At 41.3% G+C, this 27,280-nt stretch overlaps 1 protein-coding gene across 5 annotated transcripts in view; it reads left to right on the top strand.

Moving 5' to 3' along the window:
* Positions 1 to 5,672: 5,672 nt before the first annotated feature.
* MOCOS (molybdenum cofactor sulfurase) overlaps positions 5,673 to 27,280 on the top strand; it is a 62,515-nt gene continuing 40,907 nt past the window's right edge. The window contains exons 1-7 of one of the 5 annotated variants that reach the window (XM_058180182.1): positions 6,264 to 6,390; positions 11,723 to 11,847; positions 15,396 to 15,485; positions 17,260 to 17,326; positions 18,898 to 19,536; positions 21,369 to 21,445; positions 25,352 to 25,551. In XM_058180182.1, coding sequence (XP_058036165.1) covers positions 18,998 to 19,536; positions 21,369 to 21,445; positions 25,352 to 25,551 — 816 coding nt within the window. In that variant the 5' untranslated portion in view covers positions 6,264 to 6,390; positions 11,723 to 11,847; positions 15,396 to 15,485; positions 17,260 to 17,326; positions 18,898 to 18,997. The other 4 variants (XM_058180184.1, XM_058180181.1, XM_058180180.1 and 1 more) reach the window with 4 other exon arrangements.

Here is a 27,280-nt window from a genome sequence, read left to right on the forward strand (position 1 = left end):
CCAGAGCCTTTCTGATGGCTCGCACTTTGCTCTCTGTGGGGTGGATGCCTTCTCTGTCTATCCGGTACCCTAGGAATTCTACAGATTCGACTCCTATCTGGCATTTGTTAAGTTTAACCTTAAGTCCTGCAGACCTGAAAATGCCCAAAACCTTCCGTAGTTTGACCCCTAGCTCATCTAAGTTCTCTGCTGACACTAGTACGTCGTCGAAATATGGCACGACACCCGGTATTCCCTGTAGCAGCCGTTCCATTAGGTTTTGGAATAACCCTGGGGCTACGCTGACTCCAAACTGGAGTCGAGTGCATTTAAAGGCGCCTCGATGTGTTACAATCGTCTGCGCCTCGGCTGTACCGTTGTCTACTGGTAATTGTTAGTAGGCTTGAGCCAAATCGAGTTTGGCGAAAACCTGTCCTTGCCCTAATGAGTGCAACAGATGTTGCACTATGGGAACGGGGTATGCACTTTTTTGCAACGCTTTGTTAAGGGTTGCCTTGTAATCAGCACAAATCCGGACTGATCCGTCCGGTTTGACTGGGGTCACTATGGGTGTCTCCCATTTTGCATGGTTGACGGGGACCAGTATTCCCTGGTTTACTAATTTGTCTAGTTCCCTGTCAATCTTGGGCTTAAGGGCGAAGGGGACCCTCCTAGCCTTTAACCTAATGGGGGCCACCTGGGGATCCAAATTAAACGAAATAGGGGTCCCCACGTACTTGCCCAGGCAGTCCTGGAAGACGTCCTCAAATTCCTTCAGCAATTCATCCTTTAGGTTGACTCCACTGCTGTGAACCCCGGTTACTTCCATGCCCAAAGCTCTGAACCAGTCCAGTCCTAGCAAACTCGGTAGGGCTCCATCTACGATGGTGATCGGCAGGGTTTTCTTGAATTGTCCATACTTCACTCTGATGGACGTAACTCCTCGAACAGGGATCCGGTTTCCCTGGTAGTCTTGCACTCTCAGCTTTTGGGTTTGCAGCTGGCGTTTCACGATGTCTGGCAGGTCCCTCGCGATGGTGTCCCAAGACATAATCGTGATTGATGAGCCGGTGTCCACCTCTATTTTGCACGGCACTCCTTCAATGTATGTCTTGGTGAATATCTTCTTTTCTAGTCGTGTCGATGCGTGGCCCATTCTTACAGTGGTCTGATTCAACTTTGCGCCCTTTTTGAATGGACCAATCCCTGGACACTTCATTGCTCCGGAGCTCTGATTGGTCAGTTTGAATTTCTGGCGGGACGGTTGAGAGGCTCGACAGGCCTGAGCTATATGTCCTTTCTTTTCACACCGCCGACAAATTGTGTCTTTGAACCTGCAATTTTGTCGTTGGTGTTGGCCCCCGCAACTCACACATTCGTCCCAGTCGCCTCTCTCCGACCTCCCGGTGTGGAAAACCTCTTCCTCTTCCTCACCGTCTGTTTCGGCCTGGACTTCCTTGCTGTGGACCGGCGTTGTTTTCGCCCCGGCACTCGGCGTGTTCGGCTTTTGTAAGGTTTCCACCGCTTTGGTGGACATCTCGTGTGCCCTGGCTTCATCCAAGGCTATCGCCAGGGTTAGGTTGCTTTTGGATAGCAACCGCCTTTGTAGTCGGATGTCCCTGACCCCACAAATGAGTTGTTCGAGTAGGGAGTCCTCCAAATCTCTGTACTCACAGTGGTTCGCGGCTTTCCTTAATGCGGCCATGTACACGCTTATCGATTCGCCCTCTTGCTGTATCCTTTGCCTCAACTCGAACCGTTGAACAAACTTTGATGGCACCGGCGCGTAATGTGCTCGCAGTGTCGTTTGCAGCATTTGCCATGGTACCGATTGTACCGGCATTGGTTCCGACAGCGACTCGATGGTATCGAAGACTTCTGGTCCGCAGTGGCTCAGGAAGTAAGCGCGTTTCCGATTATCCGAGACTCCTTGCAGTTCATTTGCTTCGAGGAAACACTCGAAACGAGCCATGTACGACCCCCATTTCTCCTTGGCTGGGTCAAATGGCACTGGCGGTGTATAGCTAGACATCGCTATGTATCCGCTCTCGATACTGGCTGGGTTTGAGAATTCTTTACTCCTTCAGCTCTTTTCCTATCTCACTGCCTCAACATCCCACCTTCGTCGCCAATGTTAAGTTCGGGCAATGAAGAGGCAGGAGATGGTACAAGTGACAACAGCTCTTTAGTTTATTGTGGTCCCAGCAGCAAACAACAGGCAAAACCCCTCTTTAAATACTGTTTTGGCTGGAGCTTCAACCAATGAGCAACATGCTTGTTCCCGCCCAAACTTCCCTCCTAAAGTTTAAATACATTACAGCCTATCTCTTCCATAGGCTACTAGGAGTTTCATTTCCAAGATTTAAAGCTACTCACCTTGGCAGCTGTTATTTTCTTTGTAGCTAAATAGTTTTTTTTCATAGTTCGCTCTTTTTATGAGTCCTGAAATGCCATATTGTGTTCTTGTTAAACAAACACATTCTTGTACTAATGCCTTCTGATTGAGATTTCCATGTTACTGGTTCCTAATTCTCATATCTAAGGTTCGGAAAGAGAATGAAACAAGAAAGAACACAGTTCTCCTAAGCTGAGGGATGAAACAGGTGAAGAAGTGGAAATAAGAAAGCTATGAGATTGGATCACATGTCTACTGTACCTCCTTTTTTATAATAGCACTGGAAGGGTTTAAGTGCCTGTGCCTTTAAAAAAATGCAAGCATTCCCAGTCTGTTAAATCTAGTGCAGTAATGGCTAACCTTTTTGGCATCATGTGCCAAAAGCAGGGAAAGCGCAGGGATCGTGCGTGCTCGTGCCCACACCCATAATTCAATGCCCCCCGCGCCCCACACTCCCCCCGCTTTTGGCACGCAACGGCAAAAAGGTTACCGGTGGGCCCAGTAGGCCCGTTTTTCACCCTCCCCAGGCTCCATAGTCTTTCTTGGAGCCTGGGGAGGGCAAAAACAGCCTCCCCCTCCCCGGAGGCCCTCTGGAGGCCAGAAACGACCCGTTTCCTGACTTCCAGTGGGACCTGAAGGCCTGAAAATCAGCTGGCCAGCGCGTGCATGTACGCTGGAGCTGAGCTAGGGCAATGCTTGCGTGCCCACACATGTGGCATGCATGCCATAGGTTCGTCATCACGGATCTAGTGGAAAATGCAGAAACCATTTGGGACATGAAGTCCACAACTAAAATGTCCCATGCCATGTAGGAGCATAAAGGTGACAAGCAGCAACTGGAACTGCATTCAGAAATCTCCTGAGAGCGAGTGCAGGTCATGTGGCATCGGTACCTAAAACTGCACAAACTGCAGCATTCTGGACATTCTGGTGACAAGGGAATAATGGCAATATCTGCCAATTCCTGATCAAGTTGTCACAAGTTTTGGGATTCAGTATAGGTGCTTGTAACATGGAATCATCCCCTGCCGATCCCCATGCCTGCATTACCCTTATAACACTCAGCATCTCTGACCCTGACCCCCAACTTAGAAAAAAAGAAAAAAAATAGTCTCTCAAAACTCTTCAATCTGCAGAAAGCCTCCTCTGTCTCCCACCTGGGAAGGGGCAAACACAACTAGATAACTAATCTCTCAATACATCCTTCCCAAACAATTCCATATTAAAAAAAACCAGTTCCAAACCATCCAGTTCCAGATTCTTCTCATGTCTTCAGAAACAAGAAGGAAGTAATATCAGAATTACCACAAATTACAAGCATATAAACCACAGTTAGTTCTGATGTGTATTAAGCCCAAATTTCTAGTGAAGAAAGATGATAAGATAAATGCTTAAAAGGTTGTTATCCCATATGATCAATCATATGACATGTTGTGCAGTTTTTCTAACATACCAATGATCTGCTTTTATTTCTACTGCTGGGACAAGACAGTTCTGGGAAGACTTGGGTGCTTGAAGATCTTCACCATTTCACAAGAAGGCATACTACTGCCATTTAAACTTACTGAATATTGGGCTATAAAAGTAGATATCTTGAGCTAATGTAGAGGGCCTCTCTAGCCCCATACCCATAGAGTTCCAATCTGTGACCTGTTTCTCACACTATATAGGGGAGGGGGAAACTTGAAAAAACATGGGATTCTCACGGGGACCAGTTCTTGATTACTATTGATCAACTACCCTCTTCAATTCATTTCTACATTCTAAACCTCCAATATCTGGTCCTCCAGCACAAATACTTGGCCTTGCTGAAATATTGGGGGGGAAAGTAAGATATCCCTTCAGATAGCTAAAGCATTTCTATACAAAGGAGATAATAGATTTGTACTTTGTTACCCTCAAAGGAAGGATGAAAGCTAATAGGTTGAAATGGCAGGGAAATATATTCAGGCTACTGGTCTAGGACAACTCCCGCACCAAGTTGCCTTTGCCAACTCACGGCCACCAAGTCATCACAGGACAGCTCAACAGGGTCAATTTGCCATGGGAACAACTCACTGCAAGCAGCCAGAGGGAGAAGCGGGCAGGCAAGTAGGCAAGGGAGTGGGGTAGGCAGACCACAAAATGGCAGTGTTGGCTGGGGGCTTTCCACTGGAGGGAAAACTGGTTAGTTGGAGTGACAGTTTGGTGGCCAGGGACTTCCCATTTTCATGCTCCCTTCGCTGTGTCACCATGCTGAGTTCAGAGTTCAGTCTGTTTGGGCTGTTCACCAGCAGTGGCAGTGTTTGAACTATTTGGGAGTGGTGACAGTGAATGAGGTGGGTGGTGGGGAGACAGTGGGGAGGAGACAACAGCAGCCAGGTGCATTTCATTTTCACACCAGCCTGCCACTGGTGCCACCCACTGGTGCCACCCCAAATAGCCCAAATATCGCTGGCACCGAATAGGTCAAACTCTGAGCATCCCAGAGCTTGGCACAGCAGCAGTGATGGTGGTGGCATGGGTTGTGAAAATGGGAAGCCCTGGGCACTTCTGTTGCCATTCAGCACTTTGCTCACCTACCAGGCTCTTTCTCCAGTAGGAAGTCCCTGGCTGCCGCTGCTTTGTGCTCTTCCCAGCCAGTCACTTGCCCACCTGCCCAGCTATTCCTCTGGCAGTCCATGATGAGTTGTCCCCCTATTGAATTGTCTATATTGAATAATTCAATTAGAATTATTTTACTCTTTTCTTTTTTTTCTCTAAATGTTTCTTTGGGCTTTTATATAAAAGTTTCACTGATACCTATATTCTTTGTCATTTCCCAAATCCTCATCTGAGTTTGTATAATAACACACCACTAGATTTTTTAAAATAATTATATGCTGTAAAGACATACTATCTAGTTTGATATGTAAAGCTAGTAGTGACTAATCATGACATCACGAATAAATCCAGCCTTGATCTCAAAATTTGGCTACTCTTTCTTCTCTCATGACTTGGGCGTTGTTCAAATTATAAAATATCAGAGCTTTTCAATCAAACAGAGGGAATCTTTTCATTCATATTACTTTGCTGATCTTTCTAAATAATATTCTGTAAATAACCTGTCAAAAATTAATATGAGGGTTTTTTCATACATGTGTGTGCATGTTAACCAAGAATTTTTTTAAAAAATCTTGTTAGGTCACCTAAATCAAAAGTTATTCATTAATGGTACTTACGTAATTTACTATTTACTGTACCTAGAACATAGTGGAAGCAGCTACAAGTCATTGAGAGACCTAAAGTTGTTCTTAATGCACATTCCTATATAACAATGAAATATAATATACAGTAACACTAGCATATTATCATGTCTGTGCCTCCTGCTTAGTGCTGCTTATGTCAAATACACACTGAAATACCATTTTCATAACCTCTTTCAAGCCTACTTTACAAGAGAGTAAAAGGGCTAAAGGAATCTCCTCTTGCTTCAGCAGCAAAACAAAAGCCCTCATTATGTAGCTTCAGAATTTCTACAAAGGGATAACAATTAAATAATTAAAATGCTTGGTTGATATTTTATTCGTTTGTTTATACTGTGCTTTCATTTTTGGAAATTCAGTTCTAAAGCAATAGCTTTTTCCCCTCTCTCCCCTTCTCAAATTTCACGAATTCAGCGATACTCTCTGTTCTGTCCGTAAAGACTGCAGTCAGAGATATCTAATTTGCTGATCTAATTTGATGATCTGGCGAGAAAAAGGCAGATTTTTGCAAGAAGTAAATTGTTGCTATCTCTCTGGGCTATGCCAGTGGGAGGAGCCCGGATCTCCGGTCTCTCCTGTAAGTTGATCTTTAATTGAATTGCTTTCTGTCGTAAACAGTTATTGCTCGTCTCTTGTTGCGAGAAAGGTCTTTAACTGCAATGGCTGAGGATCCGTGGGAAAAACTTTTGTCTTTCCAATCTTTCCAAAGCAAGCTCCCTTCTGGTGCTGCTTATGGTTACGGTGGACAGGATCTGCAAAGATTGTGCCAGAGGGAGTTTCCCAGACTAGGAGGTAACCTAACGTTGGTGGAGGTGGCAGCAGGACGGTTGGTGGGAGGAAAAAAAAAATGAGCCAGGGAAGAGGAAAAAGAGTACTGAGACTCTGCGATTGTTCCTATGTGAGCAGTTACCCTACCAAGTATGTATGACCACATAGGTTTTGAAGAAGGAAATATTATATTTATTTAAAAAAAAACCAACACCAAGTGAATGGGAAAAGGTGATCAAACAATAAATCTCAATCTGCCCTTCTTACATTTGAGTCTGAAAAGAAACGGACTGTTCGGTCAAAATAATTTTCACCTCTTGAGCTTTGTTACTCTGGGATAGTAAGGTTAGCAGCTGATTTGCCTCCTATAACTTGCTCCATTTCATGGATAGCAAGATTAAGGGCAAACGAATTGAAAGAGTACATCTACATCATTGGGTCCAACGTCTGACAGAACAATCTAAATGGATGCATCCTTGACAAATGGCTGACCACCTTTTCCTTAAACATTTGAGTAATTAATCTTTATTTTGTTATCTTCACTGAAGAATTAGTTTACTACTTTTCCTCTTTTTTATTAGGAATTATTTCATTTGCTAATACACACTGGATAGCTTGGCTAGAAGAAATTCTAGGAGTGGAATATCACCTGCAATTTCTGGGTCTCATGCAGCCTATAGCCCCTGTTTTTATGATCTCTTAGAATCTCTTGAAAGAAGTTTAATTCCCAAATAATAAAGTTCCCCACCCAAAACTTAAATAGTTATGCTGTATAACTAGGGATAAGCAGTGTTTTATATTTCAGCTTCCTAATTCTTCGGACAGGTATGTTTTCAGGCATGGGAAGTTTCTCTCTTTTTCCCCAGCATATATTGCAGTATCTGAGTAAAGAGATTACTGTTTACAGATTAGACTCATAATAACACTGTTCTCCCTCATTCATTAGTTGTATGTGGTGGTACCTAGAAGTAACTTTCCAAAAGGTTATCAAAAGTTATCTCCTATCCTTCTGTTATAGCACAAAACTATTAAGTAGGGGGAAATGTCGCAATACAACATTTTGCAGTTCTGACTAGGAAACTACGTGCCTGAAGCACAGTAGGAGGTACCCGAGAGAAACACTGTGATTCGTTAGAAATGCCCCTCCTTTTTCTATCAGGCTACAGTACATACTTTTCTAATTGCAAATAATTTTGCATTCTGCAAGACATGTTGCCTTTTTACATACATTTTACTGTTTCTTGTTTTTGTATCTTAATTATGGTGCCCAAACCAAGTTCAGTTTTAAATTTCCTGGAGGAGCTCATCTATCATGCACAAATACAATGAGTTATCTAAATTGGGTATAATGGCATATATTTCTTTTTTTCTTTCTCCATATATATGTTAAGTTTTGGTATTAGAGAAAGAAGCAGAGGTACTTGTGTGGTCTGAGGTTTGAGGAAGAATTTGAAGTTATGGGCATATATTTCAGAGCCAACAGTCATGCTAATATTTTAGAAAAATGTATTTGAGGCTGACTCAGTGAATTCTTAAGAGACAGACTGAGTTCTCAGTTTAACTGCTTTTATTTATTTATTTATTATTCAAATGTTTATACCGCCCTTCTCCGAGGATTCAGGGCGGTATACATCACAAATAAAACAAAGATATCAAAAAAGTTAAGATACAATATTGGTTAAAAAAACTGATTCAATGCACTAAATAATTAAAATAGGGATATAAAATTATAAAAATTATAAAAGCCTCACTAAAAACCCTCAAATAAAAAAATGTTAGGCCAGCCCTGCTTGATGAAAAAAGAAAGTTTTGAGCTCGCGTTTAAAGGTCCGAAGATCAGGGAGAAGACGTAGCCCCACGGGTAGTTCGTTCCACAGGGCCGGAGCCCCCACAGAGAACGCTCTTCCCCTAGGGGCCGCCAACCGACATTGTCTGGCCGATGGCACCCTAAGGAGGCCCTCCCTGTGAGAGCGCATTGGACGGTGGGAGGCTGTTAGTGGGAGCAGGTGGTCCCGTAAATATCCCGGTCCAATGCCATGGAGCGCTTTAAAGGTGATAACCAGGACCTTGAATCGCACCCGGAAGACTACCGGTAACCAATGCAGCCTACGCAGGAGAGGTGTTACATGGGAGCTACGTGACACTCCCTCTATCCCCCGCGTGGCCGCATTCTGCACCAGCTGGAGCCTCCTGGTGTTCTTCAAGGGGAGCCTCATGTAGAGAGCATTGCAGTAATCCAGGCGGGAAGTAATGAGGGCATGAGTGACTGTGCATAGGGAGTCCCGATCAAGGCAGGGGCGCAACTGGTGAATCAGTTCGAACCTGATAAAAAGCTCCCCTGGCGACGGCCGTCAAGTGATTTTCTAAAGACAGCCGTGCATCCAGGAGAACGCCTAGATTGTGCACCGATTCCCTGGGGGCCATTGATTCGCCCCCCCCCAGTCAGCGATGGAGTTAGCTGACTGTGCTGGGACGCTGGTATCCACAGCCACTCTATCTTGGAGGGGTTGAGTTGGAGTCTGTTCATCCCCATCCAGACCCAAACGGCCTCAAGACACCGGGTCATCACATCAACAGCTTCGTTGGGGTGGTTTGGGGTGGAAATGTACAGCTGAGTGTCATCAGTGTACAGTTGACAACTCACCCCGAAACCACGGATGATCTCCCCCAGCGGCTTCATATAGATGTTGAACAGGAGGGGCAAGAGAATCGACCCCTGTGGCACCCCACACGTGAGTTGCCTAGCGGTCGACCTCTGCCCCCCTGTCAACACTGTCTGCGAACGGTCGGAGAGGTAGGAGAGAACCACCGAAGAACAGTGGCCCCCACTCCCAAACCCTCCAACCGTCGCAGCAAGATACCATGGTCGATGGTATCGAAAGCCGCTGACAGATCTAACAGGACAAGAACAGAGGAACAACCCCTGTCCCGTGCCGTCCAGAGATCATCAACCAAAGCCATCTCTGTGCTGTACCCAGGCCTGAAGCCGGACTGGCACGGGTCTAGATAGACAGTTTCCTCCAGATACCGGGGAAGCTGCCAAGCCACCACACTCTCAACAACCTTCGCCACAAAGCGAAGATTGGAGACTGGACAGTAATTAGCCAAAACAGCCAGGTCCAGGGAAGGCTTCTTAAGGAGTGGCCTCACAACCGCCTCTTTCAAGGTGGCTGGGAAGACTCCCTCCACCAAAGAAGCACTTATAATACCCTGGAGCCAGCCTCGTGTAACCTCCTGAGTGGCCAGCACCAGCCAGGAGGGACACGGGTCCAATAAACATGTGGTGGCATTCAACTTCCCCAGTATGCTGTCCATGTCTTCGGGAGTCACAGAGTCGAACTCCGCCCAAATAACATTCTCAATATATGTTTAGATATATGTTGACAATTCTATTTTGTTCAAAGCCTGACTTGATTCTTCAGAAAATTTTACTTTCAAGATGATATTGGATCCTACCGATTCAGTTCTAAGTCTCTTATGTAGTCTTGTTTCTGTTAGGTTATGTAGTCTTGAAAAAGTTAGGTTAAGTTTTTTTAAATTTGTTTTGGTTCAGTATCAAGGGATGAAAGTAGTGTCTGCAAAACAATAGGAGTCACAAAGTAGTTTTATTTATTCATTACATTTACTTGCTGCACATCTCACCATGCGGCTACTCTGGGTGGTTTATAACAGTAAAATGTACAATTATAAAGAATGTAAATATAATAGTAAAAACAATGAAACAATAAAAACAATGAAAGAACAGTAATATGAATTAAAAGATGGGGGGAGGGAGCAGGATGTGTGTGGCTGGTCTCTGCGTTAGTCTAATAGCTGTCTCAAGAGTTGTACTTCCCTATTGGGTGTCCAGGCCAACTAGTAGTCTAGGTCCGTGATGGTGAATCTATGGCACACATGCCACAGGTGGCATGCAGAGCCTTTTCTGCGGGCATGCCGGCCATCAGCCCAGCCCAGCTTCACCACACATGAGCATGCACCTCCCGCTGGCCAGCTGGTCTTCAAGTCTTTTCTGTGCATGCACACACACATGCATGCACGGGGGCTGTGTGCATGCAGGAGGCATATTCATGGTGGGGAGGCTCGCACTGCATTTTGGGGGTTCACGTGCATGCCCCATTTTGGGCCTGGAAGACCTCCTGCACCAACCTGGAAGCCAAAATGTAGTGTGGGGCGCAACACGAGCCCCCCCCCGGTGCCCCGGTTTGGGCCTGGAAAGCCTCCTGCACCAACCTGGAACCTGTGAATCTTATCTAGCTAAGCAAAAAATTAATCCATGCAATCATAAACTAACATCAGAAAGCAATTATCTGACTTACAAAAATGTTTAAATTAGTTTTATCAAGTCTTGTTTTGATTTGTTCTTCAATATCAGCCATCGACTTGCTTCTTGGCCTCTGGTATAACTCTCATGTTTCACATGTATATACACTCTGCTTGCTGTCTCTGTGACCTGTTTCACAATCTTTGTGTTGATAGGGGATGACAGGGCTCACTGTGATACTGTCGTGTCCCACTCCTCCGCAGACGACCGGGTCAGGGAAATCTGAATCAGGCGTGCCTCTGCAGCTCTGCCAAAGTCCTAGCAAAGTTCTCAAGGCAGGCAGGAGACCAGAAAGTGATTTCAGCAAGATAAGGTAGACTTTGCCTGACTCAGAGAATGCCAGAAAGCAGATCCTTTATATAGGCCATGGGGTGTGGCTCCATGACTCAGCACTTATCCAGGCCTGCCCCTCCCTTCCTTCTGTTGACGCCGCTTATCAATTCTCCTGAAGCGAGGGTCACTCCAGTCTGCAGCTGTTGGTAATTGATCTTCCTCAGGCTCACATGCTGTGGGGGAGGGGGAGGGGTCTAGTTGCTCCATTTGCCTGGCCATGGAGCCAGGGCTGGGGGCTGGAGGCGCTTCTTCTTCCTCAGCCTGTCTGGGCATGGAGCCAGGGCTGGGGCCGGGAGGCATGCTAGGACATTCCTCAGCGTTCGGAAGCAGATAAGAAGGCCCCGGCTGCGGGGAAAGCGGACGAGGCACAACAGATACTTGCCTTGGTTTGTCAATGAATTTTATTTCTTTCTGCTGCAGTCAGTTGGCATGTCAAAGGTGGCTCATATACTAATTAATAGTTAATCAACTCCAGCAGAGTAGATGCTCTGGCATTGATTAAAGGCGTTTTTCTTGTACGTACAGAAAAATCTCTCAGCGCATGATCGTCTACACCCCTCAAGTCAATGATGTTTTGCACACAGTTCTCTCTTAAATGTTATTTTAACACAAGAGTGTCTGGATTACCATTTCACTGAAAGCATACCATGCTGAGCATTGAATGGTTGGCAAAACAGCATCTACTACAGCTTTCTTTTGCAGTCTGACTTGCTGCAGCTGGAACAACACATGGTATGGGCCTTCAATCCAGGAATGTTTACTTTGATGTTGAATCAGCAAGGATAGTACACACCAATGATGTATTCTACTATCATTCTTAAGTTTTGGTGAGTTTTTCCCTTAAAACCATATTTTGAAATCTATATTCGAAAAAGCCTATTTGCAGTTGTCAACCAGCATGAATGGCTTACTGGGCCAATTTCCAGAAGAACCAGATCCTTGGGAAGTTATCCTATTTTTATTGCCTGTGTGATCCTATATGCTTGATCAGTAGAGAGATCTTTTACAACACTGTCGCTCAGTGAAATGAGAGGCCCACCAATTGGAATTCTGATGAATGAGGGATCAATGTCAAGTTCTGTTGCAGTGTCTAGCATGTTGCCAAATTTATCTGCCCATTTGTTGTTAGATAAGTCTTTCATCCAATTTTGTGATTAAGTGTCATAGGGATAATTCATTCGTGTGGAGTGCACACACCAACCAGATCAACTTTCGATCAAGCTTGACCTCCAACACCTGCATGGCATCATTTTCACAGCCGGTATTAACATTTGTAGAATCTCCTTCAATGGTCTTCAAGCTTTTGTCAATACCTTTCTTCTTCATGAAATATACCAGATTATCTGGAATCACTTGAACAGTTTTCCTGTTTTTGAGCCTTTCTCTGGAGTAAAATGATAAAGATACCTTCCACCCGGCTCACTGCGCACAGAATAATGTTCTTCTTTATGGTACTGGGGAATTTCTGGTCTGAATTGTTTGCTTTCAGCATAACTTTAGTTGTATCTATATGGCTGTCAAAGAAGATGCATTCTATTTCATTCTTCTTACAGAGTTCATCAAATTCTTGATCTAGGGACTTCATAATTTTTTCCTGGGCTCTTTTGACTTTAATGTGGTCAACTATAAGTCTCTTGTCATCTTTGGTGATCAAGCCAGCATTTATGAAGGTGGCTGTAATAGTGGCAGCAGTGGCATATAGACCAACATCGTATCTGCATGGAGACATTTGTTATTTCTAATCTATTATATTCTGTCTTTTCTTTTGAAGTAGAGGGCATGTGAGTTTGGTCTAAGGTTCTTCATAACTTCCATTACATTCCTTATCTTCATCATTAGTCGTCTGTCCTTCATTTTCATCATAAGATATAATTACTTCATTTGTCAGTATCAAAATATCTGGAATATTTCTCTGCTTATATTTAGTGAGCCTTTGTTCTGTTTCCCTCTCCCAATACTCCCAACAAAGAGTCAGTCAAAGGCCTCCTTTTCAAATTTATTTACATAAATGGCTGGATTAGGCTGGATTCCTCTGGCACAGAGATGTTCTGGCCACGTCTAGCTACGTGCTTGCCAAGTCTCTGGGGATAACTAGGAAATTATAGATAAGGCCAGAGTTACTTATAAATATATTCTTCCCTCCATTGAAACAGTTTGCCCGCACAAATTCACTGCTTTGTCCAAGACAAAAAGCCAAGAAGTTCTGCCTCCTGCTTTATAGCCCTTGTGGGTGTCACTCCATGACTCATCATTCTTTGACTTTGTCCCAATGCCTCCTCTGCTGCGTGCACCGGTCATGTCTGCGCAGTCTTGCATCAAGCCAAGATTGTTCTTAGGGCGTTGCCAAATCAGAAGAAGGCCCGGGGGAATCAGGCCTTGCCAGCCCCTCCTCCTCCTCCTGGGTGGGTGCCAGGGAGGGAGAGGGCCCAGGGGAAGCAGGCCTTACCAGTTCCTCCTCACTTTCTGAATCATCCTCCTTCAGGAGTCCGAGTCCGGGAACCTGAGTCACAACAGCCTTTGTCTCTCATCGTCTTGCCGCTTTTGCCTTTTGATTAGTCGTTGCTTGCACATCTGGCAAACCAATCTGGTATGATCCAACACCACCCAACTGTAACAGACAAGCAGAGCTGGTAGCCGGCACCCCCCCACAAACCCAATCCACGATGCATGAGAGGCATGCGCAGACAACAATACATGGTGCATTACTGTGGAACCGGTGGGCGGTTAGAAAATTTTACTACTAACAGAGATACAAAAGTGGGCGGTAGGTATAAAAAGGTTGACTACCCCTGGACTAGATTCTCCTCAGTTGAAAACACATGAAAACCCACTTGGAATTTTCCCGGATTGAATATCTGGTATTCGCTCCTTTGGTCACATACATACTCAGCACCCTCTCAATCCCTGCCATTTGCATGCCCACAATTCCTGCCACCCCCGCGCCTCAGAGATACCCGCCAGCTGCCCACTGCCCCCCCAGCAACCCCTCAATCTCTACTGTCCTCTGCCCAGCTACCAGGAGGCATGGCTATTTGTCCCCTGCACCAAATAACTGGGGTAGAAATGTGCCTCAGGAAATGGGACAGGACGGGGAGGTGTGGCTCAGGAGAAAATTGAAATCCATCAGAAATATAATCCTAATGAGATAAGCTAAGATATTGATTTAAGAGAATAATTGTATGACATATCAGAATTAGTGGCTTATGCTTCTATTATAAAAAAACATATTTCTTTTAAACAGGTTAAGGGGATTATCTTTAGAATTGCATCATTTGTTGCAAATATTTTTTGGACATTTCCATATGCATAATATCATTTCATCCAGTTCTACCTGTGTGGGGTGGGGTGAGGGTTAAGATTCCCCCCTCCCTCTTTCTCTTTTTCTCTGTGAGAAAATGACTTTCTTTAATGATTTGCTGGCTGCAATTATATTGATTTTTTGCTGACTGCAATTATAGAGAATACTCTTGGTTGGAGAGGTTTTTGGGATGCAGTTGACAGTTCCTTTTCTGAGAGGGGTCCTTCATATTTATCATGCCTCTTCCTTGGGGGCTTGCAAACATTTTTGACATATTCTTCAGAATGAAGGATCCTGAAACAAAAAACAAATTTCTGATTTCTGCTTGGAAGGACTCTATTATTAGCCAGTCTCTCCCTTTCAGAAGCACCATGAATTTCCACTTACTACAATTGTCTTGACACATCTAGCCAAGGGGCTCCCTGCAAAAACATAAATTTGTCTGTAAAGCAGCAGGAACTTTGGCATTCCAGCCCCCTGCCTGCATGCAAAGCACAGTGGATCATATTTTGCTTTGTGCCCACAAAATATCACATTTTTTCCACCTTTCCAGTTTCCATTTCAGGAAGCTGAGCTGGCAGGACTGCGTCCCATGGGAACACAGAGCTGGATATGTGCAGCTACTTGTCCCATGCTGTGGATTGGTCGGGACAAGTGCCCCTTGACAATTCGCCTTGGACGAGAGTGTAGTTGGATACTGAAACCTATGATTATACCACTTGCAGAAGTTCATATAGCAATGTACAAGAAAGGCATCATTGCTCTATGTTTCTCAGATTATGGATGATAGTCAATTTAGATTTTTAGATAGTTTTCAAAGTTATCTTTTTAGGAAGGATAATAAATTGCATATTTTCACTACAATACAGATAATAAATTGCATATTTTCACTACAATACAATGATTCTAAAATTAGTTTGACTTTATTTTATTGCAATTATGTTATTATCTTTTAAAAGTATATATTTTAAATCCTGTTTATTTCCTGGAAAGCAATTTGGGAAAAATTGCTTAGATTGAAATTGGTTGTGGGGAATAATTGGTATCTATAATGTATTTTCCTCTTTTCTGTTGTAGAAATTACTTATCTTGACCATGCAGGTGCTACTCTCTATCCAGAAAGCTTGCTAAAAGCCTTCACTGATGACCTCAGTACAAATGTCTATGGTAAAGTAAAATTAAACAATATACCGTATTTTTCAGACTATAAGACGCTCCGAAGTATAAGACACACCTAGCTTTTGAGGAGGAAAACAAGGGAAAAAAATCTGCCTCTAGCAATTTACCTCCTTGCAGCAAATAGCAAACAGCCTGGTCAGCTTCAGCACAGCCTGATTTAACTCAAGCAGCTGATTGGTGGTTGGATTGGCCTCCTGGAATACCACCCATCAGCTGTTCCAGATTGCAGGGATCACAGCCGCCCATCACCACCCATCGCTGCCACCACTTATCGCTGCCTCCACAGGCTCATTTTCGGCCTCCATGCATCCCATTTTTGGCCTCCGTGCACACTGTTTTTGGCCTCTGCATGCCCCATTTTTAGACTATGCCCATCCTGTTTTTGGCCCGTTACAGGCAGCGGGGATCACTGCCACCACCTCCTGTCCCCACCACCTGAAGCGGGCTGAAAATTGGATGTGCAGAGGCTGAAAATGGGATGCACAGAGGCTGAAAATGGGACGCACAGAGGTGGTGATAGATGGCAGTGGTAATGTGCAGCAATGGTGCGCATGGGTGGCAGCGATCCTCACAGTTTGGAACAGCTGTTAGGCAGTATTCTGGGAGGCAGATCCACCGCCAATCAGCTACTCGTGCTAAATCAGGCTGTGCTGAAGCTGACCAGGCTGTTTGCTGCAAGGAGGCAAATTGCTGGGAGGCAGAGGTAGAAGGGTTCGAGCCGGCGGGTGGGTGGGGCTGCGGTAACATTCGCTCTGTAAGATACATAGACATTTCCACTCACTTTTGGAGGGGAAAAAAGTGTGTCTTATATGCCGAAAAATATGGTAATTTTTGTCCTTCCTTACAAAGAAAAACAATCAAAGCATTTCAAGGTTTTGTTCTAAATTAGGATTTGTTTATTCATTTATAAATAAAATAAATAAGGCTTTACAGACCTTTACTGCTATCTAATGGTTTTCCAGATTGTTTTTTAAAATATGCTTATTTATTTAATTAAACAAAATATAAAAATAAAAACAAAGGAAAAAAGGAAAACCACAAAACACGATGTTAAGTCTCAGTCTCTCTCCCTCCCTCTCTCCCTCTCTCTCTCTCTTCCCTCTCTCCCGCCCCTCTCCATCTCCTTCTGTCTGTCTCTCCCCCAAATCTCTCCCCGTCTCTCTCCCCGATATGTTTGTGTGCATGCATAACTGTAGTAAATTTATATAAACAGTGTAGTAAATTTATATAAACAGCTCAACAGCTATACACTTCAGGCCATAATAATTTGTTAAAGAACATTTACGGGAGAAATAATGGTGTTCTGCATAGTACTCTTGCAGAATTCCATATGATTAGGATTTTCTGATTTTGAAAAGCACTACAATCATATTTCAGATTGGAAGGAAAGGGACAGCTTCTGCTTTATCCTTAAATCAGTTTCTAATATTTGGAAAAAGTTAGAATTCAGTTTTTTACAAGGTCGTACTAATATTGATATAACGAAAAAAAATAAGAGTTATCAATAGGCTGCCTCAAATTTTATTATATTTTAATACGAAAACAAATGAGGTTCTAGTCTACCCTTGGCAGTCTCTGGCTTTGGGCTGGACTTTGTTCTGAGGAAGAACCAGAGGAGGAAGTGTTCCCTCTTAGAGGGGAAGCAGGAGAAATATAAAAATTAATTAAGTGTAAAAATACATGAATTAAAATTTAGATTGTAATTTCACAAAGAATGAAGTGTGTTTTAATGAATCAGTGTTTTGTTTTGTTTTTAATCTAGGAAATCCTCACAGCCAGAATATTAGCAGCAAACTCACATATGACACTATTGAACATGTTAGATTCAGGTAATGTAATCCTTATTTTATGTGTTAGATGTTTTGTTTCACGTTTGCTTTTGGGTTCTTTTGGTACCATATATTTCTTATATGCTAGAAACATGATCCAAAGTATTATTATATGGAAGTAAGGATAAATATTATATATTAGTGATATTTTCTTTTACTCCCCTGATCTGTTATTGACTAAATAACATTTTAATGATAGGAAAGCTCTCCTAATTCAGTTTTGTCTCCAGAAGACAAGAGCAGAGCTGAATCTAAAGCTTCCAATCTGTAGTTATTGCTCAAAAGCCTCTGCTTGCCTGGTGCCCCCCTGTGATCACTTCTGTACACTACCACCACCGCTGCCAGTTGTGGCGCCCCACCCCACCCCCATCGCTTCTACATGCCACGGTGTCAGTTGCCTGGCACACCCCTGATGGCCCTGCAATGGGTGCTGCCTCCCCCCAATCTGCTACTGACTGCTCGCTGCTGAATGCTCCCATTGGTGGGTAGCTTCTTGTCCCATACAGCCAAAGGCTCGAGTCAAACGGTGTCTGAGAAACTGAGCAGGGATGAAGGCCGAGGGGCGGAGGGCCAGGGGACCATTGGCCGTGGAGAATCTCTGGGGGTGGAGCAGCGGAGGAGGAAAGTTAGCTGTGAATCAGCTGAGGCAGGTGGCTAGGGGTGAAGGTCCAATGGTGGGCGCTAAATGTCCTGAACCCCCTCCAGCAGTAGGTTCTCCACAGGGAAAGCTCAGAGTTGTTGGGAGTCAGGGAGCCTATGCTTGTTGACTTACAACCACAATTGACCTTTGGCTGTAAATCATTGTAGATGTTAAGCTGCCCTTGTGCTGTCTGCAATTCCTACTGGCTGTCTCAGTTCTGATCGATAAGCAAACAAAGCAAATAGCTGCCTGCCAAAGACAGGTAGGGAGGTCCCCCCGGTACACAGAAGAGCTGGCCTGGAGAAAAGAAGCTTAGATCTTTATGGTCAAAGTTATTTTTATCACCAGCCCAGTTCCTCCTTTCTTTGTGCTCTGCACTGCAGACTCCAGTGCTGGACTCCAGTGACAGAGTTCACTTATTTCCAAACACCATCGCCACCCATGCCAGTACCATTGTGAAAAGCCTAGTTGCCACCGATCTTTGCTATTTCGCACAGTTTTACAAGCTGTGTGTGCCTGGTATGGGGCTTGAGGCGGCATTTCTGCCATCTCAAAGGCTGAAGAAAACAATATGGCAGTGAGGAAGAGCTCTAGGCCTTCAGTATTACTTTGTATCAAGTCAGGGTAATTTATGATCTCAAAAACACAAATTGGGAGTTTTCTGGAAATGCACATTTGACCTGACATAAGATCTGATCTAATTGTCTCCCATTATTTTTACTTTTGGCCTATCAATAACTAAACAGAACAGAGCATATTCTTACATTGTAGTAATTAACAACTTTTGTAGCTATATATCTTGCCCAATTTGATTTAATTTTAGATGCCTACATAAGTTAATGAGAAGTAGTCAGGAAAATATTTTAACAGAATAATATAAGATGGAGACACAGGTATTCAATATGTCTGTGATTCTGTGTTTATTTTATAGGATACTACAGCACTTCAATACAACTACTGAAGACTATACTGTCATTTTTACTTCAGGAAGCACTGCTTCATTCAAACTCATTGCAGAAGCTTTTCCTTGGATGCCTGAAAATGCGGGGGAACCTGGCAGCCGATTTTGCTACCTTACTGATAACCATACGTCTGTTATAGGCATGAGAGTGATCACTGCTGCAAAAAATGTCCCATTTGTTCCAATAAAACCAAACAATATGTTATCAGGAGCAATTATTGTGGAAGGGAAAGAGGATAATTGCAGTACACCACATCTCTTCTGTTATCCTGCTCAGAGTAATTTTTCAGGAATCAAATATCCGCTTGCTTGGATAGGAGAGATACAGTGTGGAAACCTCTGTCCCATTCAGATCAAAGGGAAGTGGTTTGTGCTTTTGGATGCAGCATCTTACACCAGCACTTCTCCCTTAGATTTAAGTATTCATCAAGCAGACTTTATTCCTTTATCATTCTATAAGATATTTGGATTCCCTACTGGCATTGGTGCATTGCTAGTAAAAAATGAAATTGCTTCTTGCTTGAGGAAAACTTTTTTTGGAGGAGGAACTGCTGCTGCCTATTTGGCAGAAGAGGATTTTTATTCACCAAGACAATCAGTGGCTGAAAGGTAATGTTATAAAATAAAGGTAGTCCTTGACTTACAACAATTCATTTAGTACTTATCTGAAGTTACAAGGGCACTGAAAAAGTAAGTTATGACCATTTTTCACACAATGGTTACAGCATTTCCTTGGTCACATGATCAAAATTCAGGTGTTTGGCAGTGGACTCATATTTGTGATAGTTGCAGTGTCCCAATGTCATGTTCAACTTTCTGACAAGCAGTCAGTGGGGAAACTAGGTTCATTTAACCTAGTTAAACAGCTGTTTAATAGCTGTGTTATTAACCATTGCAATGATTCATTTAACAACTGTGGCAAGAAAGGTCGTTAAATAAGGCAAAATTACTTAACCTTTCTTTTAGCAACGTAACTTTTGGGCTCTGTTGTGATACAAGGACTACCTTGTATCATTTTAAAATGTTTTTATGTTACTTTGGCTTCTAGTGACTGGCTCAATTTAGATACCAAATCTGATCCAAGCCATAGTCCAAAGAACAAAGAAGACAATAGTTCTCACCTCTCTATTTGTTAAATATTAGAATTATAGAATGCACGGTTGGAAATGATCTTAATGATAATCTATTTGGCAAGACTTGCAGAGATTATATGAACTCCTCCATTTTTAATAAAATGAATTGGTAAATCACATGTATATGTTTATATGTATAATAATAATAATAATAATAATAATAATAATAATAATAATAATAATAATAATAATAATAATAATAATTTAATTTGTATACCGCCCTTCTCCCGGAGGACTCAGGGCGGTGAACAGGCAGATAAAATAAAGACAATACATTCAATAAAAACAATATTATAAAAAACTTATTCCAATAGCCTAAATTTAAAATACAATACAAAATATAAAATAAACCCCAATAAAATCCATATTTAAAACCCTATTAAGCCAGTCCTGCTCGAAAGAATAGATATGTTTTAAGCTCATGAAAAGGCCGGAGGTCTGGAAGTTGTCGAAGTCCTGGGGGAAGCTCATTCCAGAGGGTAGGTGCCCCCACAGAGAAGGCTCTCCCCCTGGGGGTCGCCAGCCTGCATTGCCTGGCTGACGGCACCCTGAGGAGGCCCTCTCTATGAGAGCGTACCGGTCGGTGGGAGGCATGTGGTAACAGAAGGCGGTCCCGAAGATATCCCGGTCCTATGCCATGGAGCGCTTTAAAGGTGGTAACCAACATCTTGAAGTGCACTCGGAAAACCACAGGTAGCCAGTGCAGCCTGCGCAGGATCGGTGTTATATGGGAGCCACGAGTGGCTCCCTCTATCACCCGCGCGGCTGATAATGCTTCAATGTGTTTTTTATTAATTCTTTTTTATGAATTTGACAAATTAGCTCATTTTTTTCAATGTATAGGGTTGTCCAATTTAAAACAACTCTGGGCTGCTTACATTAACTTGAAAACCAGATAAAACATGAAACAATTCATATTTTAATGAGAAGCTAGGACAATTACGCTACTTCTTAAAAACATCTCAGAGTTAGACTCCTTCAACTAATTGGCCTAACATCTACCAGGTCTTCAGTATTTTTGAAAGGCCAGCAGAATCAGAGCTGTCTGGATTTTGGGGGTTAAGCTATTCCGCAGGATAGTGTTGATAGAGAAGGCACATTTTTTGAGTCCCATCAGATCACATTGTTTAATAAAAAAAAAAGATCAGCATACATAAAGCCTCTGTGAGATCTAGTGAGGTGGGCAGAATTAATGAACAGTTTCATTTAATATTTACTGGTATCTATTTTTAGGTTATATTTCCTAATAAATACAAGAAATGGAAACAAATTGTAGTTTAATATTTTGCTTGTTTGTACTTTATGCAGGTTTGAGGATGGGACAGTTTCATTTCTTGATATTATTGCGGTGAAGCACGGATTTGATGTTTTGGAAAAAATAACAGGTAGGATTGTGCTTCTCAGTAGAAATGTAGTCCACAGCATGCAAACTGGTCCACAAGAGAAGAGAAGTCCAAACAAAAGGCAAAGAGCAATGTTCCAATCAAGGCAAGACAAACCGCAAATCGAAGCCAGAGGGGAATGTAAGCCAAAGAAAACAGTTGTTCCTGACAAAGAGTAACTCCCCACGGCTTCTCCTTAAGTTACTCTCCTTCAGGTGTTCCTTCTGAGGACAGATGGGGCGACCTCCTTGGGGCGACTTGCCACTGCCTTGTAGCCCTTCTCTGGGCTTGCCTACACTCTACTCTCCTAGGCACAGATTCAGAGGAAATGCTTAGGGAAGAATTTTGCTCAGTTATCTGGAATGATTTGAACCTATTGGACCTAAAAAATGTAGACAGTCCTCAGGACTGTGAATGTATCCAACTATTCTTTAGAGCTCTCTCTTATTTCTATCTCCATTCTAATTTTTAATCATGCCATCGTTATATTTAAAAAAAAGACATTACCTTTTTACCCCCATCTCTTATCCATATTAATACTTTAATTCTTATTCACTTTCATTTTAATGAAAGTGACTATGTGGCTCAGACTGGTAAGACAGTCTGTTATTAACAGCAGCTGCTTGCAATTACTGCAGGTTCAAGCCCCACCAGGCCCAAGGTTGACTCAGCCTTCCATCCTTTATAAGGTAGGTAAAATAAGGACCCAGATTGTTGGGGGCAATAAAAGTTGACTTTGTATATAATATACAAATGGATGAAGACTATTGCTTAACACAGTGTAAGCCGCCCTGAGTCTTCGGAGAAGGGCGGGATATAAATGCAAATTAAAAAAAAGCAATAATAATATTAATCATATTCATTACATTCATCAAGCTAATGGAGTTCTAATATTGCTTTTCCATTATTTAATTATTCAAAGTTTCATTATATTATTCCAATACCAATCACAATATTATTTAAACATACATACTAAACACCATTCAATCTCTAATTTTTCCCGCTTTATTGCTTTTATTTTATTATATAAAAGTGTATATAATATTTCCCTGTCTGCTTATTTCTCTCTATTCTAGCTTTTAATCATGCCACCCTTATATTAAGACATTTCCTTTCTAATCATCATCTCTTGCCCGCATTAATATTTTAATTCTTATTCATTTTTTGACTTGCCTCCCATATTCCTCTCTTAAATCTTTGTTTCTGTCTGCATCCACACCCTGACCATTCAGTCTAAATATTTCTCACATCTCTATCCTCTTCCACTGTCTAGCTTTCACAGTAACTGCTCATACCCCTGTCTCCTTTTCAAAAATATCTCCCTGCGTCTCCAAGTTTCTTTTTAAAACTTTTAAAGTATTTTCCTCTCATTTTGTTTTATCAGTCATTATTTTTATTGTTGTCTCCTTACCTTCTTCTTTTATTTGCTGGTTTGTCTGTTTTGTTTTTTATTCTTTTCTTTCTGTTGGCTCCTCCCTTTCCTGGGAGTCTTGATCTTTTCTCATTGTCCCTTGTATTATATTGTCCAGCTTTCCTTCTATGCCATGCATTATTTCTTCATCTCCTTGTGGTTTCTTATTATAAGTGTCCTTTATATTTTGATACATTAACACCATTATCTTCCAAAATTCCACTCATTTTCCCCCGATGGAGTATTCCATCTTATTTTAATAGGTTGCACTCTTATCCAGTAGTCCAGGAACCATATATTCAATCCTTAAATTAATCCTTTAGTTCCTTTTAAGTAGTCCAGGGAGTTGCTCAAAATCTCTTTAAATCCTCTTTATAAATTCAATCCTGTATCATAACATTCAGGAGTCACTTTAATTAGACATTCTTGTTCTCACATTTAAATCTCCGATAAAGTAGATGCATATAACTCAGTAAATATCTTCACAATCCTCCAGGTGAGTATTGTTTATTCCCTATCCAAAGTCTTGCCAGGCTTGTAACTACATGTTGTGTTTCCTTTCATCAGCAGGTGGTGCTCTCAGCTTAAATTTTAATGTTATTAAGAGAGTAACCAATTTCAATCCAATTTGATTTTAATTCAATTTGTAAAAGCAGGATTAACTTTTTAAGTAAATAGTTCCAGCGTTTTAAAATGTCTTCCAGTGGTGGGTTTCACATTATGTTACTACTGATTCGCCCCCCCACCCACATGCACAGGCTCGCTTCCTGTGTGCACATGCCCGGTTAGCGCACGTGCCTGCCTTCCACACATGCGCCTGACCTTCCGTGCATTCTCTCTGCTTGTGCGTGTGCTTCCGCGCATGCGTCCGGCCTAAAAATGTGCCTAAATAGAATGGCATAGAGCTTGGGTGGGCAGGGGCGGCCCCTCCCACAATTTCTGCTACTAGTTCAGGTGAACCGTCCGAACTGGCTGAATATCACCTCTGATGCTTTTCTGAAACATGTGACCCTTATGGTCATATAGGTTGTGTTATGGCAAAAATGTCAATTTCTGTAATCTGCTTAACAAAGCGTAGAGTGCAATGGGTTATGTTATGATCTCCCCATCTTCTGGAGACTGCATAGACAAGAATTAACTTTTTGGCTGCTGATCTTCATTGCAGTGCAGTCCCTGCAGTGCAGGGACATTTGCTTTGTCATGAATCTTCACTGGAATCCATGAATTCTCACAGGAAGCTCTATTTTTCCATACTCAAATTCTTAGGGAAAAGATTCTGTCTTTTAACTCATATATATAGGTATTCTACATCTGGTTAATATTTTTCTCCCTTTGCTAAGTCAGGAAATATCCAAAATTCTGTTTTTATTTTTTGCACCACAAGTCTCCCCATTTTTCTATTATTTTTCATAATATATACAAAGTGAATCATTTTATTAAATTTCTTCAATTTCCCTGCCATTTTCTGAATCTACATCATTATCTTTTTGAATTCAGTATATTATTTTCCAAGCTCCATGTCTTTCTCCCCCTAAACTTAAACGTATTACTCTCTCAATCTTCTGCTTTTCTTTAATTTAAAGACAGAGGCTACTCTCTGAATTCCTTGCCCTGATGTCATTCAGCAATATGCTAAATACTCTTATATTATTACTGCTTCTAATTTAGTTGCTTTGTATGTTGATTGAAATATTTTGGGGTATAGTCTCCCATCAATGAATTAACTACTTCTTATATAAATTACCTTTATACCATTAATTTTAAAATAATTAATACGCTTTTTTTATTATAGATTCATTTTTAATTTCTGGAACACATAAAATTGTTTCATACAATTGCAGGGTTCTCAGATCATGTAAACCCCTTTTGCATCATTCTGGCAAGCAAAGTCTATGGAGAAGCCAGATTCACTTCACAACTGGATAATTAACTTAACAACTGCAATGGTTCACTTAACAACTGGCAAGAAAAGTCATAAAACGGAGCAAAACTCATTTAACAAATGTTTCCCTTAGCAACATTCCCTTAGCAACACACTTTGGGCTCAATTATGGTTGTAAGTCGAAAACTTACAAACTTCCTGTGCTTATAGGAGTCTAAGCAACTTAATGTTGTTAAATCATTGTTTTCTTTTATAGAAAAACAATATATTTTAGTGCTGAAAGATCTATTGTAATATGTTTGTTGTAATTTAACTGTATTAATTAAACAATACAAGATTGAATCTATATATTAACTGATTACTGAATGGAATTGTGATTAAGATTATACAAGATATTCCACTGGTTTTGTGTTGGGTGTTGAATCTATGAAGAGCCTCACATATTCTGGAATTTTTGCCCAGGTAATATATTAACTGTTACTTTTTTCTGAAAAATGATCCTTTTGTTATATTTATTACATAATTTGATATATAAAATTAGTGTTATATCTAATGAAACTTATTAGTAACCAAATCAGTTGACCATTGGTGGTAATTATTGCTTTGTCTTTCTTAGGTGGAATGGAAAACATAAAACAACATACATTTGCTTTGGCTCACCATACCTATTCGGTTCTTTCTACATTAAAATATGCTAATGGAGCACCTCTTGTACGCATTTATACTGATACTGACTTCAGTAACTCAGATATCCAAGGTCCTATAATTAATTTTAATGTGTTGGATGAAAATGGAGACATAATTGGGTATTCACAGGTACATTTTATTTATTTTTTTGTTGTCGTCATGCATCTTTTCGCTGTTATGCATCTTTCTGATTGTTTGATCTTCTTTCTGTACAATTTCAGTTTGTTGTGATTTTTTTATAGTAATTTTTCCCATATTCTTCTCAAAAATATACTTTCTAAATTTTCCTCTTCAGATGATTTCTAACAAATAGCTTGCCTATATGTGTCATGTTTCCCCAAGAATTTGTGGTAATTTAGTAAAATGTTACAGTAATGAAATAAGCATAGGGATCCATATAGCAGAAGATGTGTTTATAAATTTTATATATATACTTTATTGTCATTGTACATATACACAGTATACCATACGACGAAATTCACATAACACCCAAAGACCAGGCCCAACACACAGAACAATCCCCAAACGATGCCCCCACCCACCATAAATTCCCCACCCCTGAACCACTTTTGAAGCTGAAAGTAGTAATCATGTATAATCACTTTGTAGTAAACTTTTTTTTTTCATTTATTCCAAACAGAGTAGCTTACAATTCTGATCTGGAATGCTTAAACTAAATCCAATTTGGTAGGAAGCAGCAGCACAGAAAATAGTGTGATGCTGTGCATAAAGAGCTGGCTGAAAAATTACACCAAGCAACTGCATAGCAGTGGCTACAGTTAGGGTTGAAAAAAGTATTGAATGATGTTCTTCAAAGATTCCACAGAAACCCAACAAAATTAATTTTAATAGGACTAAATTGAAAACCTCACATTTAGATGGGACAAATTAAGGCAAGAGTATAGGTTGGTGAGAACCATACTTAAATACACCAAATGTGAAGTATTTGTGTTGCCTACATACATCACAAGTTGAATATTAGAATAGAATGTGATTCAGCTTCAAAAAAAAGGAATACATTCCTAGGCTGAGTCAACAAACATGCAATATTAAGATCAAGAAACAACATCAGTCCTTTCTATTTTTCATTGATAGAATAGAATAGAATAGAATAGAATAGAATAGAATTTTATTGGCCAAGTGTGATTGGACACACAAGGAATTTGTCTTGGTGCATATGCTCTCAGTGTACATAAAAGAAAAGATACGTTCATCAAGGTACAACATTTACAACACAATTGATGATCAATATATCAATATAAATCATAAGGATTGCCAGCAACAAGTTATAGTCATACAGTCATATGATCATAATAGAACTAGAATATTTTTGTAATTTCTGGACGTTACATTTTAGGAATATTATTGTCAAATTGGTGTAGGCTTAGAAAGAAAAATTGCAAGGAAAAATGAGAAGGGGTGGAGTTGTTTTCTGTTGAAATCAAGAACAAGATACAAATTGGTAAACAGAAATTAAAGAAAAGAAGATTCAAGGCAAATATAGCAGGAAAGTTGGACAGTGTGTTATTGATCATTGGAAGAGACCACTATAAATAATAATGGAATTCCCTTCACAGGTCTTAATTTTTTATTTATTAAATTATTTATTTATTATTTCCTCAATAAGGCAATTCTTTAAAATCTTGTTGAATCGTTGCCTGTTGGGAATAGTTGTGCCATGTGTTTCTTAAGTATAAATCCATGCTTTATTCTAAAATTCCATCCAAATTACTCCCTATCCAGTCTAAGTTATCTAGTAAGGAAAGACTATTTAACTATTAAATGTTTCTAAGAGAGAAACGTTTTCTACCTGAAACACTCATGATTTAATCTGCTTCTGCATCTGAACATAGTGCAG

Source organism: Ahaetulla prasina, chromosome 4 (assembly GCF_028640845.1).
Source record: "Ahaetulla prasina isolate Xishuangbanna chromosome 4, ASM2864084v1, whole genome shotgun sequence".
NCBI lineage: Eukaryota > Metazoa > Chordata > Lepidosauria > Squamata > Colubridae > Ahaetulla > Ahaetulla prasina.